General features: G+C 33.3%; 1 protein-coding gene across 1 annotated transcript in view; it reads left to right on the top strand.

Moving 5' to 3' along the window:
- Positions 1-11772, top strand: part of LOC136031093 (importin-9-like) — a gene marked incomplete in the record, with an annotated part of 117031 nt that extends 105259 nt beyond the window's left edge. The window contains 1 exon segment of the mRNA XM_065710375.1: positions 11536-11772. Coding sequence (XP_065566447.1) covers positions 11536-11726 — 191 coding nt within the window.
- Between the last annotated feature and the right edge of the window lie 845 nt (positions 11773-12617).

The following is a 12617-nucleotide window of genomic DNA, read 5'->3' as shown; positions in this document are numbered from 1 at the left end:
GGGGCACAGGGGGATATATAAATGACGACGGCGACACAGGGAATGTTCGGTTAGCAATCACCATCAACAAAGCTCAAATGCAATCATTAGAATCATGAGGTATAGATCTGAATACGGACTGGGACACCGGGACACAAATGACGACGGGGACACAGGGAATATAAATGACGACCCGGACACAGGGACACAACTACAACGGGGACGCCGGGGGGCACAGGGGGATATATAAATGACGACGGTAACAAAGGAAATGGTCAATTAGCAATCACCATCAACAAAGCTCAAGGGCAATCAATAGAATCATGAGGTATAGATCTGAATACGGATTGTTTTCCCATGGACCATTATGCGTTGCATGTTCAAGAGTCGGTAAACCTGACAATCTATTTATATGCACAGACGATGGGACAGCAAAGAATGTTGTATATTCGCAAGTTTTACGTAGTTAAAAACATATATATATATATATATATATATATATATATATATATATATATATATATATATATATATATATATATATATATATATATATATATATATATATATCTATATATATAAAAATAAGTTGTCTGTCTGTGGATCAGGTGACGTCATGTTTCTGTGTCGGCTGACGAAATTAGTTGTCGTCATTATTGCTTTGACGGTGACGTCATTCAAGTTATATAAGACATATGTTCACGTAGAAATCTATTAATGTTTATGTTTACAATGACTGATGAAGATGCTCAAAGAGTCTATGCCAAAAAACTTGCTGCTGATAGTTCCTCGGCACGCTTTCTTTTCTGACTTTATCTATCAGCAGCAAGTTTTTTGGCATAGACTCTTTGAGCATCTTCATCAGTCATTGTAAACTTAAACATTAATAGACTTCTACGTGAACATATGTCTTATATAACTTGAATGACGTCACCGTCAAAGCAAAAATGACGGCAACTAATTTCATGACTTAATTTCAGAACTTAATTTCTGTGTTAACTGACGTCAAGAAATTAGTTGTCGTCATTTTTGTTATGACGATGCTTAGTATATTGTAAAACACATTAATTTGGTTAATAATATACCATTTAAAACACCAAAATGAACATGCTGGAGTAGTCACTCGGTGAGAGAGGGTGTCAGAACGGAGAATGAAGGTCCCAGGTTCAAATCCTGGTTAGGCTAAAAAAGGTAAAAATCTAAAAACTAAAAAAAAAACTGAAAAAACTAAAAAAGGCAAAAACTACAAAAAAAACTAAAAACTAATAAAAAAAAATTAAGAATAAAAATAAAAAAAATAAAAAAGATAAAAACTAAAAAAAAATAAAAAGAAAAAACGAAAAAAAACTAAAAAAGCTAAAAAAAAGGTAAAAACCAATAAAAAACTGAAAAGAAAAAAAGGAATAAAACTAAAAAAAATTTCATCTAAAAAACTAAAAAAAAACTAAAAAAGGTAATAACTAAAAGAACTAAAAAGAAAAAAAACTAAAAAAAGGAAAAAAAATGAAAAATAAAGGAGAAAAAGAAAACTAAAAAAATATAAATAAAAATAAAAAAAACTAAAAAGATAAAAACTTCAAAAAAACTAAAAAGAAAAAAACTAAAAAACCTAAAAAAAGGTCAAAACCAATAAAAAAAAACTAAAAGGAAAAAATTAAAAAATTATTTCATCATATACCAATTCAAAAACGAATGTATACCGGGATGACGACCGGGACACAGGGAATATAAATGACACAACTACAACGGGGACGCCGGGGGGCACAGGGGGATATAAATGACGACCGGGACACAAGGAATATAAATGACGCCCGGGACCTAAAAAGAAAAAACCTAAAAAAAGAAAAAAAGTAAAAAACTAAAAAGAAAAAAATCTAAAAAAAAAACAAAAAAAAAAGCTAAAAAACAAAAAAAATAAAAAACTAAAAAAGAAAAAATTAAAAAAGAAGAGAAAACGTATCTATATATATAAAAACTGGGAATTGTACAAATATCGCGCCTATATATATAAAAATAAGTTGTATGTATTTTTGTGTTGAGGGTTTGCATATGACGTCTGAAAAATAAAGAAGAAAAAGAAAACTGAAAAAAGAAAAAAGGTAAAAAACTAAGAAACTAAAAAAAGAAAAAACCTAAAAAAAGAACAAAAAATAAAAAAAACTAAAAAAAATCTAAAAAAAATAAAAAAAGCTAAAAAACAAAAAAAAATAAAAAACTAAAAAAGATAAAATTAAAAAAGAAGAGAAAACATATCTATATATATATTACTAGCTGTTGGGGTGGCGCTTCGCGCCACCCCAACACCTAGTTGGTCTTTTCTCTTTGAGTGTCCCGGGCGTCATTTATATTCCTTGTGTCCCGGTGTCCCGGTCGTCATTTATATCCCCCTGTGCCCCCCGGCGTCCCCGTTGTAGTTGTGTCATTTATATTCCCTGTGTCCCGGTCGTCATCCCGGTATACATTCGTTTTTGAATTGGTATATGATGAAATAATTTTTTAATTTTTTCCCTTTTTTTCCTTTTAGTTTTTTTTTATTGGTTTTGACCTTTTTTTAGGTTTTTTAGTTTTTTTCTTTTTTCTTTTTAGTTTTTTTTGAAGTTTTTATCTTTTTAGTTTTTTTATTTTTATTTATATTTTTTTAGTTTTCTTTTTCTCCTTTATTTTTCAGTTTTTTTCCTTTTTTTAGTTTTTTTTTCTTTTTAGTTCTTTTAGTTTTTACCTTTTTTAGTTTTTTTTTAGTTTTTTAGATGAAAATTTTTTTAGTTTTATTCCTTTTTTTCTTTTCAGTTTTTTATTGGTTTTTACCTTTTTTTTTGCTTTTTTAGTTTTTTTTCGTTTTTTCTTTTTATTTTTTTTTAGTTTTTATCTTTTTTATTTTTTTTATTTTTATTCTTAATTTTTTTTTTATTAGTTTTTAGTTTTTTTTGTAGTTTTTGCCTTTTTTAGTTTTTTCAGTTTTTTTTTTAGTTTTTAGATTTTTACCTTTTTTAGCCTAACCAGGATTTGAACCTGGGACCTTCATTCTCCGTTCATACACCCTCTCTCACCGAGTGACTACTCCAGCATGTTCATTTTGGTGTTTTAAATGGTATATTATTAACCAAATTAATGTGTTTTACAATATACTAAGCATCGTCATAACAAAAATGACGACAACTAATTTCTTGACGTCAGTCAACACAGAAATTAAGTTCTGAAATTAAGTCATGAAATTAGTTGCCGTCATTTTTGCTTTGACGGTGACGTCATTCAAGTTATATAAGACATATGTTCACGTAGAAGTCTATTAATGTTTAAGTTTACAATGACTGATGAAGATGCTCAAAGAGTCTATGCCAAAAAACTTGCTGCTGATAGAGAAAGTCAGAAAAGAAAGCGTGCCGAGGAACTATCAGCAGCAAGTTTTTTGGCATAGACTCTTTGAGCATCTTCATCAGTCATTGTAAACTTAAACATTAATAGATTTCTACGTGAACATATGTCTTATATAACTTGAATGACGTCACCGTCAAAGCAATAATGACGACAACTAATTTCGTCAGCCGACACAGAAACATGACGTCACCTGACAACTAATTTCATGACGTCAGCCGACACAGAAACATGACGTCACCTGATCCACAGACAGACAACTTATTTTTATATATATAGATAGATATATATATATATATATATATATATATATATATATATATATATATATATATATATATATATATATATATATATATATATATATATATATATGTTTTTAACTACGTAAAACTTGCGAATATACAACATTCTTTGCTGTCCCATCGTCTGTGCATATAAATAGATTGTCAGGTTTACCGACTCTTGAACATGCAACGCATAATGGTCCATGGGAAAACAATCCGTATTCAGATCTATACCTCATGATTCTATTGATTGCCCTTGAGCTTTGTTGATGGTGATTGCTAATTGACCATTTCCTTTGTTGCCGTCGTCATTTATATATCCCCCTGTGCCCCCCGGCGTCCCCGTTGTAGTTGTGTCCCTGTGTCCGGGTCGTCATTTATATTCCCTGTGTCCCCGTCGTCATTTGTGTCCCGGTGTCCCAGTCTGTGATTTCTATTTGAGTGTCCCGGGCGTCATTTATATTCGTCAGGATATTGTAGGGCATCGTAGCATCGATGAGTTTAAGCAATTCTTGTCAACTGATTGTTTCGCCTATAAAGAATATTATCTCGAGGTAAGAACTGATCACCGACCACAACGATTGCCACTTTGTTGATAGTTGCGTATCAGGAGGCATCAATTCGATTGCTGTTTTTAAGCAGAAGCACTAAATTATTATTTTTGTGGAAAAGATGATATATATAAATATATATATATATATTTTCTTTTTAGTTTTTTTGTAGTTTTTACCTTTTTTAGTTTTTTTCTTCTTTTGTATTAATGCTAAAGCCAAGGTTCAAACCTGGAGCCTCTCGGACCTAGAACCTGAAACATAACGCTTTACCAACTCAGCTACTTCGGCGTGAATACATTCGTTTTGAGCAGCTTCCTCGGGTGTTGCCATTGTAGGTTCTTCAGTCATTTTACAATCAGAAATTCCTCTTTCAACGGTCTTCTTACAATTAAAAATTTGTGTTTGAACGATATTCTTAAATACCTGTGTCCTGGTCGTCATTTATATTGCCTGTGTCCCGGTCGTCATTTGTGTCCCGGTATCCCAGTCTGTAATTTCTCCTTGAGTGTCCCGGTCGTTATTTATATTCCCTCTGTCCCGGTCGTCATTTGTGTCCCGGTCTGTAATTTCTCTTTGAGTGTTTTTTCTTTTTAGTATTTTTTAGTTTTTTACATTTTTTCTTTTTTCAGTTTTCTTTTTCTTCTTTATTTTTCAGCTTCACTATGAAATACATATCGCCGAACCTTTGTTTTTTTAACTAAAATCTGGTAGGCATTGATGACCTTATCCAAGTCAAGATCCCAAACCCAATCATCATCGCTATCATTTTCAGTTTTGATATGTTTTGACTCTCGCTGTCCAGGTGGATCTTCATCTAACTGCGCGGTTTTGCGTTCTTTAGCCTCAAGCCTGTTTCCTTGCTGTTCTTTTGATTTCTCGGCACGCTTTCTTTTCTGACTTTCTCTATCAGCAGCAAGTTTTTTGGCATAGACTCTTTGAGCATCTTCATCGGCTTTTGCCATTGTAAGTTCATCAGTCATTTTAAACTTAAACATTAATAGATTTCTACGTGAACATATATGTCTTAAATATCTTTAATGACGTCACCGTCATAGCAAAAATGACGACAACTAACTTCATGACGCCAGTCGACACAGAAACATGACGTCACCTGATCCACAGACAGACAACTTATTTTTATATATATAGAAGATAGATAGATATAATTCTAAAATTGTCAGGTAATTTTCTATTTTGAAATAAAAACTAAAAATTATTGCTCAGACAACATAAATATTTTTGATATTTACATAATAGCTTTAGTGGTTCTGGACTGAAAACTAAATATGCTAATCAAATTGGGAATTGCAATCTTTTAGGTTGAAAAGGCAGATCCATTGGAATCATGAGAATGCGTGGAATAAGAAAAGCCTCACCCTCAAAAGACCCTGTCAAGATTGTTGCCTCTATTACGTTATAACAGACATAACACGTCATTTGTGTCCCGGTGTCCCGGTCTGTAGTTTCGTTAGTCGACAAACATGACGTCAGACGACAAACAACTTCATGACGACATACAGCTCAATCCTTATAATGATGTCAGTCGACAAACATGACGTCAGTCGACACACAAACATGACGTCAGTCGTCAGACAGACAAACAACTTATTTTTATATATATATAGATAGAAGATATATATATATATATATATATATATATATATAAACTGGGAATTGTACAAAAATTTCAATATATTTTGACAATAGATTAAAGTAATTTGAAAACCTTAAAACAGATACCCAAAATTTTGAGGTTTATTATAAATTGTTGAGCTTTAGCATGCTTGGCACGTAAAGATTTTTCCAAGTGTCAATGTTAGAATGAACATTGACAAATTGAAAAACTTTGAAAAAGATTAAAAAAGAAAAAAAATTAGAGCATGTTTGTTTTTTTGTATGTTTTAGGGTTTCCATATGACATCTTAAAAAAAGAAAACCTAAAAAGAAAAAAAAACTAAAAAAAAGAAAAAAATAAAAAAAGGAAAAAAACTAAAAAGAAAAAAAGCTAAAAAAAACTTAAAAAAGCTACAAAACTAAAAAATAGAAAAAACTAAAAAAGAAAAAAAATTAAAGCATATTTGTTTTTTCGTATGTTTGAGGGTTTGCATATGACACCGGGACACAAATGACAACCGGGACAGAGGGAATATAAATGACGACCGGGATAGTCAAAGAGAAATTACAGACTGGGATACCGGGACACAAATGACGACCTGGACACACGGACACAACTACAACGGGGACGCCGGGGACACAGGGGATGTTCGATTAGCAATCACCATTAACAAAGCTCAAGGGCAATTGTTAGAAAAATGCGGTATAGACCTGAATACGGATTATTTTCCCATGGACAATTATATGTTGCATGTTCAAGAGTCGGTAAACCTGACAATCTATTTATATGGAGAGACAATGGGACAGCGAAGAACGTTGTATATTCGCAAGTTTTACGTAGTTAAAACATATATATATATCCATCTCACAGGTGGGACACAGGGATACAACTACAATGGCGTGTAACTAATATGGCGCGTAACGACTTACGCGCCCCCACCAACAAGGTGTTGGTGTGGCGTTGAAAGTTAAATCAAATTTTTAACAAAAGATAGCATCTTTGTTTACAAGATGATGAAGGACATCATAATCGCAGGTAACGACAATAAATGACGTTATGGTACAATCATATGATGACGTAACTTGATTCCAATTAATTCGTGCAGGGGTGAGGGAGCTTGACTATGAAGCACAACTTGTGTGATCCTGAATTTAAGCAAAAAGGGTCTCTAGAAAATTGATGAGATTCTTGTATTTCAAGCGTGCCCCAAGAAGAAGCAGTCAATACTGTACAAAGAAATTGTCCCATTGCATAAAATGGGGATTTTTTTTTTCAGATCTCAAAGGAGTCTTAAACAACAAGTTATCTTCGAAAACATAGACAATACAGTCTATACAAGTCACTGAGCGAGACGGAAAAGCCTGATTCCCGCCACAATTTTAGGCCGTGGGAGGGCAGAAAACTTGAGAGTCAAAATGTGTAGCATTCAATTTATTTTTTTATTTTTTATCTTTGATATCTTACTTTCTGTGACTCAATGTTTGACAAGAGTTTATCCATATACGGCCGAACAAGTCTGAATTGTGGGGTATTAATCTGATTACATATTTCGAATATTGAATGCCATTTAATATCGGTGATCTCATAACTCCACTTCGGTTTGAAGTTTGCTTCTTCATTCACGTCATAAACTATAAACAGCTTGCAATAACGGTCATAACTGTCTTGTTTGCCCCAGTCGATATATCGCTTTGAATCAATGCTGCGCCTGTTACAACGATATCCGGTTTCCTCAAAAACTTCACGCACAGCACACTCTAGTTCACTTTCGTTTTCTACTATCTTTCCCTTTGGGAATCTCCATATAGATCTCGATCCGAACTGTTTGACAAGCAGGACCTTATCATATCTTTTATTTACTAGTATGCATCCGTATGACGGTATTAATCGGCAATATTTTTGCCACTCATAATAGATTGTGTCAACATTAGAAACGTCTTTCCTTAGAAATTCCACTTCGTTGAATACGTACCGCATCAACTCCTTATATTTTAATTTTCTCAGCCATGTCATATATGGCGAATTATCTTCCTTGTTTGGCGAATCAAAAAGAGCCCACTTTACCAACTGAATTTGTTGACATACTATTTTTAGGTTCTTGGCATCTTTTTCTGGCATACTAAATATATATTTTTCTAGCAAATGTTTAAAATTTTCATTTGACATTTTACCGCGACAATCTCAACGCTCGACGACAATTGCTGTTAATATGCTGAAATTTGAGTGAATAATTTAGGAAAATAAATTGAATTGTTTCTTTTGGGAGAAAATTTTGTTAATTCTTGTAATTGGAACTTGATTTTTATAGGAATTATTTTGCTTTTGTTTATTTCTAAAAATGTGAAATTGTGCAGCCAAAATGAAAAATACTTGACTTATTACGATTTGGAAAGAGTTAATGATCACACAATGACGTTATTTCCTTTTGTTGCAGATTTTTACTTTGATTTAGTCTGATGTAGTCTAAATAAACCACTTACAATCTTGTCCACAAAAGTTAACCACAGCCAAAGCCAAAAATAAACACAGCCAAAGGAGCCTAATAGAACGCTTAATATTCCGACCCTCAGCAGGAACAAAAAAAAAGAATACAAGAAAAGCAGTCCTTATCAAATAACAAGAGGGTAGACAGAACAAGATCCAAAAATCAAAAAACTCTTTGCTAAAAAGGTTTTTCAAAGGACAAGTATTTTTATTTTTATTTTGAAATTCTTATAATAAAGAATATTGAGGTTTTAAAATTTATTACCTTTTTTGTTTTCTCTCTTTTCTGGGATTTCTACAAGAGTAAGGCCTTCGAGCCTGATCTGTTATAGAATTTTGCGACATAGGCAATTTGTTCCGTAATTTGTTATGTTTTCCCTGGTGATCAGAATTCCTTGGTACTTTCATAGAGTTGTTCTGCGAAAAAAAAAATCCTGCTCATTTGCCTGGCTTTTTTCTTGTTTTTTCTTCCTTTTATGTTCTTTGTGTCCTACTTAGGTTGGACCTTTGGAACCAAGTTTGAAATGTTCAGCGTTCTTTGCAACTTTCCGAGTCACTCGTAGCAACACATTTACCCCTGAATGGATAGAGAAGGCATTCCAAATATCCGACTTGGAAAACATTTGTTAGTATGAGGTTTGCTAGCAAAACATCTGCTAGTATAGTTTTGTACCTAAAATTTCACACTCCTAAGTTAATTATCAAGTGGTTAGCGCTCCAGATTTGAAATCATGGGGTCACGCGTTCGATTCCTGGTGTCGCTGCTCAATTGGTTTAGAATGGGGGTCAGTGATGTGACTCTGTAAGCACAGCTAGGTTAGACCCAGCTCTAAATGGACATCTGAAGAAATACAGGGATAAAACACGGGAGGCTTCTGATGATGTTCCCCAACCGCGCATTCTTTCCCAGCCGAAGGTATCGAATCAGGAGATTTTCACCTGCGCAGCACAGACCATTGGTCAGCATGCGGAACTTGTGAAACTTGCCAAAGGAAACATGTCGAACATAAAGAATTGCGAACACTTGTTGAAGTTTTTATTGCTTTTGAAAAATGATAAACTTGTTAAGGGAGATGGGAGGTGGAGTGTATAAGATTGGGGATTGTTAGCGTCCGGCTAAGAGGTTTTTACCCTGTAATTATAATGTTACTGTTTTTTGCTTCCAATCCTTTCGATTTGAAAAAAAAAAACCATCATAAAGTGTCATTTTCAGCATTGTGTTGCCCTCATAGATGCCTTTATCAAAACGAATATTTTCAAAAATCAATAAAAGAGCTCATGATATGGTGATTTCCTTCCAAATAAGCCTTTTCCCAAAATTCTTCAACGGTTCACAACAGAGTCAAAGGATCATCAGTTTATGTTGATTGAGCATAGACTAAAGGAAAACCGAAATAGATAAACGGATATGTAAATAATTACCAGAATTAAAAAATATTTGGACCTAGAGAGGAACGTTTGTTCGGTGTTGATTCTTTTCTTTTGGCTTCCCCTCAGTATATGGATAGTTTAAACAGACATGAATAGATTGTCTCTAACAAAAACCATTTTTGCTGCATCTACTAAGAAAACCCCTAAAGGTTTTCATTGAAGTTAATGTATGTTACTGTTTTGTTCATAGAAGGTAAATTTTAAAGTCTGTTTCTGGAAGTTACCTCAACTTACTTCATTTCTTCTTTGTTTTAGGTTTTCTTCTTTGTTTTCGATTTTTCTTCTTTTTTTTAATACTTGGATACACTTCTTAATTTTACCTGCAATAATAACTTACCAATTAATATTACTGGCGATTTTAATTTTAAATTCATGTCGTCACTTGATGGCCGTAATGTTGATTATTTGGATCATCTGATATTTTATTCAACCTGTTTTGATAGTCCTTTGGTGGCGCAGTGGATTTAACCTTAGCTTGGTAATACGGGACCCAGAGATTGAATCACGCTGCAGGAATGCACTGCAGGGCCGACGCAGGGACCTTAGCAGTCATGAAGCGTCGTTAATTCTTAAATAACCTGTTTTGGTGTTTCTTTATCTACTTTTATTAGACTTAAAACTGCCTCCCTCATTCGAATATTTGCTTGCATCCAATTCTTTCTCATCAGCATGATCGGTTACTTTATGTTTGTTGCGTCTGGTCATTTTCTAATTTTTATGCTAGTTTATGTTAATGTTTTAACTTTGCTCAATTTTTATGTTAGTTCAAAGTGAAGGACAGAACCCATTATCATGATGAATTACCTAATACTTCTTACCCCGATATGAGAGGTGTTGAATGAGCTTAAGCTTTCACTTTGTTTAGCAAATTGGGTAGAAACTTATGATTGTGATTCCTTAAATTCAGGATTTTGGTAAAATTTGGTAAAATTCAGTTCATTGGTAAAATTACAAACTTACACGAATCATTTGCAAAAAAAGATAAAAAAAGATGAAACACATGTAAGATCTATGGATCACCAATGGTGTTATGCTGCTAAGTAAGAGAATTATTTAATAACAGCCAAAATAAATGGACGGAATTATTTCTGCCATGAAGTATCGGTAGCTTTTTTTTCAATTGTTACTCATTTGTAATATGTTGTTTGTTCAATAGGATCTGGAACTTTGCCAAGTTGATAAGGCCATCCTCTGGTTTTCAAGAAAACAATTACTTTTATCTTAAAATGTATCTTTTGTTTTGGGTGAGACGGTTTGGATATCCTCTTGGAAATCCTTAAGCGGGGATGTAATCGTAAAAAGTTTGTCTTTTTGCCTTCTTAATTGTTAAGTACAGCTGCCAAGTTCTCTCATCTCTTTATTTCTTTGATTTTCTTGCACTTAATGCAAACAGGCCAAAAATCAGCTTTTAAGTAATTATCCAATCACTTTCAAAAGAAATTAGTTTGGCATGCCCTCCTACCAAAAAAATCCCCGGTAATATTCAGGCCAAACTTCTTGCTGCACAAGCCCCCCCCCCCAAGAAAAAAATGTGTTTGATACAAGGCAAACAAAAACACTGTCTTCAGTCAAGCTTATAATTATTTCTCTTCCTTTTTTGGCACCTCAGAAGGGTGACGAAAAACGATAACATTTAGATTCTAACTGTTAGTTCTTCTAATTTACTGCTCACCTTGTTATTTCATTCTTTTGTTTCGTTTCTTATAATCTTTATTTACTTACTTTTGCATCGTATGTCATCGTCTGTCAAACCACAGGTTTGTAGGAACCGGACCTAGACTATCATTTTTTATAACTTTTCTTTTCTTTTCAGCTTCTGTTTGTTCCGAGTTTGGAAACGACGCTGAAGCATTGCAACATCCTCTATATTCTGTAAACTTATGTGCATATCTCAAGGAATTTATTTCGCAGTTCGTTGCTCAAGGTTTTTTTGAGAGCTCTTTCCGACCTAATTTGAACGAAGCCGAAAAAAAGACTCTCAGTCTTCTAGGGATTAATGTCTAAGATCTGTTAATTTATGCTATGTCATTAAAATTGTGACGTTTTCGCATTTTCCTTCTTTTTTTTATAACAGTTAGCACAAAAGATTTAACCTTCCAGTGTAAAAGCTCAAATATTTCTGCATCGTCATGGTTACAGCAATAGCTGCAGACGTGTAAAGAGTGAACCATAGCCCACAGTAGTTGACAATTAAGAAACGTGTTTTTGGAAATCCAAATAATTCTATCTGCATCATGTTTCCCTCCTATGGGCATCCTTGTACAGAATGAATCCTAGACTATGGTAACTAAAAATTTGTTTCGCGGAGGACTTAAATCTTTCTTATCTTTCTAACTAAGATACGTTAGTTTTATATTCCCCAATTACAAGTGTAATTTTTCTTTTGTTTACAGAAGTTGGTAGAAGACTGTTAGTTTTAACTGTTAAAACTATCTAGAAAGAACTTAGTATTCCGGAACTTAATACCTAATTTATTAAAGTTTACATGTCATCATTAAGCTTGGCATCACCGGCGAAAATTCCAAAGAATAAGAAAACATTTTATTATCAGGACTACCTATGCGTGTCTTTAGTCATCCTACAAGCTACAAGCAAAATCGTAACCCAGCATTGAATAATTGAAATATGTGATTGTTTACGACACGAAACAGTTATGTTTTTTTTTACCAGAGAATTAGTATTTGCAGTGGATAGTTCTTTACAACTCTTCAATTAATTTTATTTTCGCTCTTTACCATTTTTTCAGCTGTTTTTTGTTGTTTTTTGTTGGATCAAATTACTGTCATGCATCAAATATGCGTCAAATTTGTTATAAAACTCAGTACTTGTTTGAGGTATTTCAAGGCTTGTCGAAAAAACTCGGCCCCGAGTTGACTTCTCCAAACGTAGAAATTA

Source organism: Artemia franciscana, chromosome 9, assembly GCF_032884065.1.
Source record: "Artemia franciscana chromosome 9, ASM3288406v1, whole genome shotgun sequence".
NCBI lineage: Eukaryota > Metazoa > Arthropoda > Branchiopoda > Anostraca > Artemiidae > Artemia > Artemia franciscana.
This window is presented reverse-complemented; position numbering and strand designations above follow the sequence as displayed.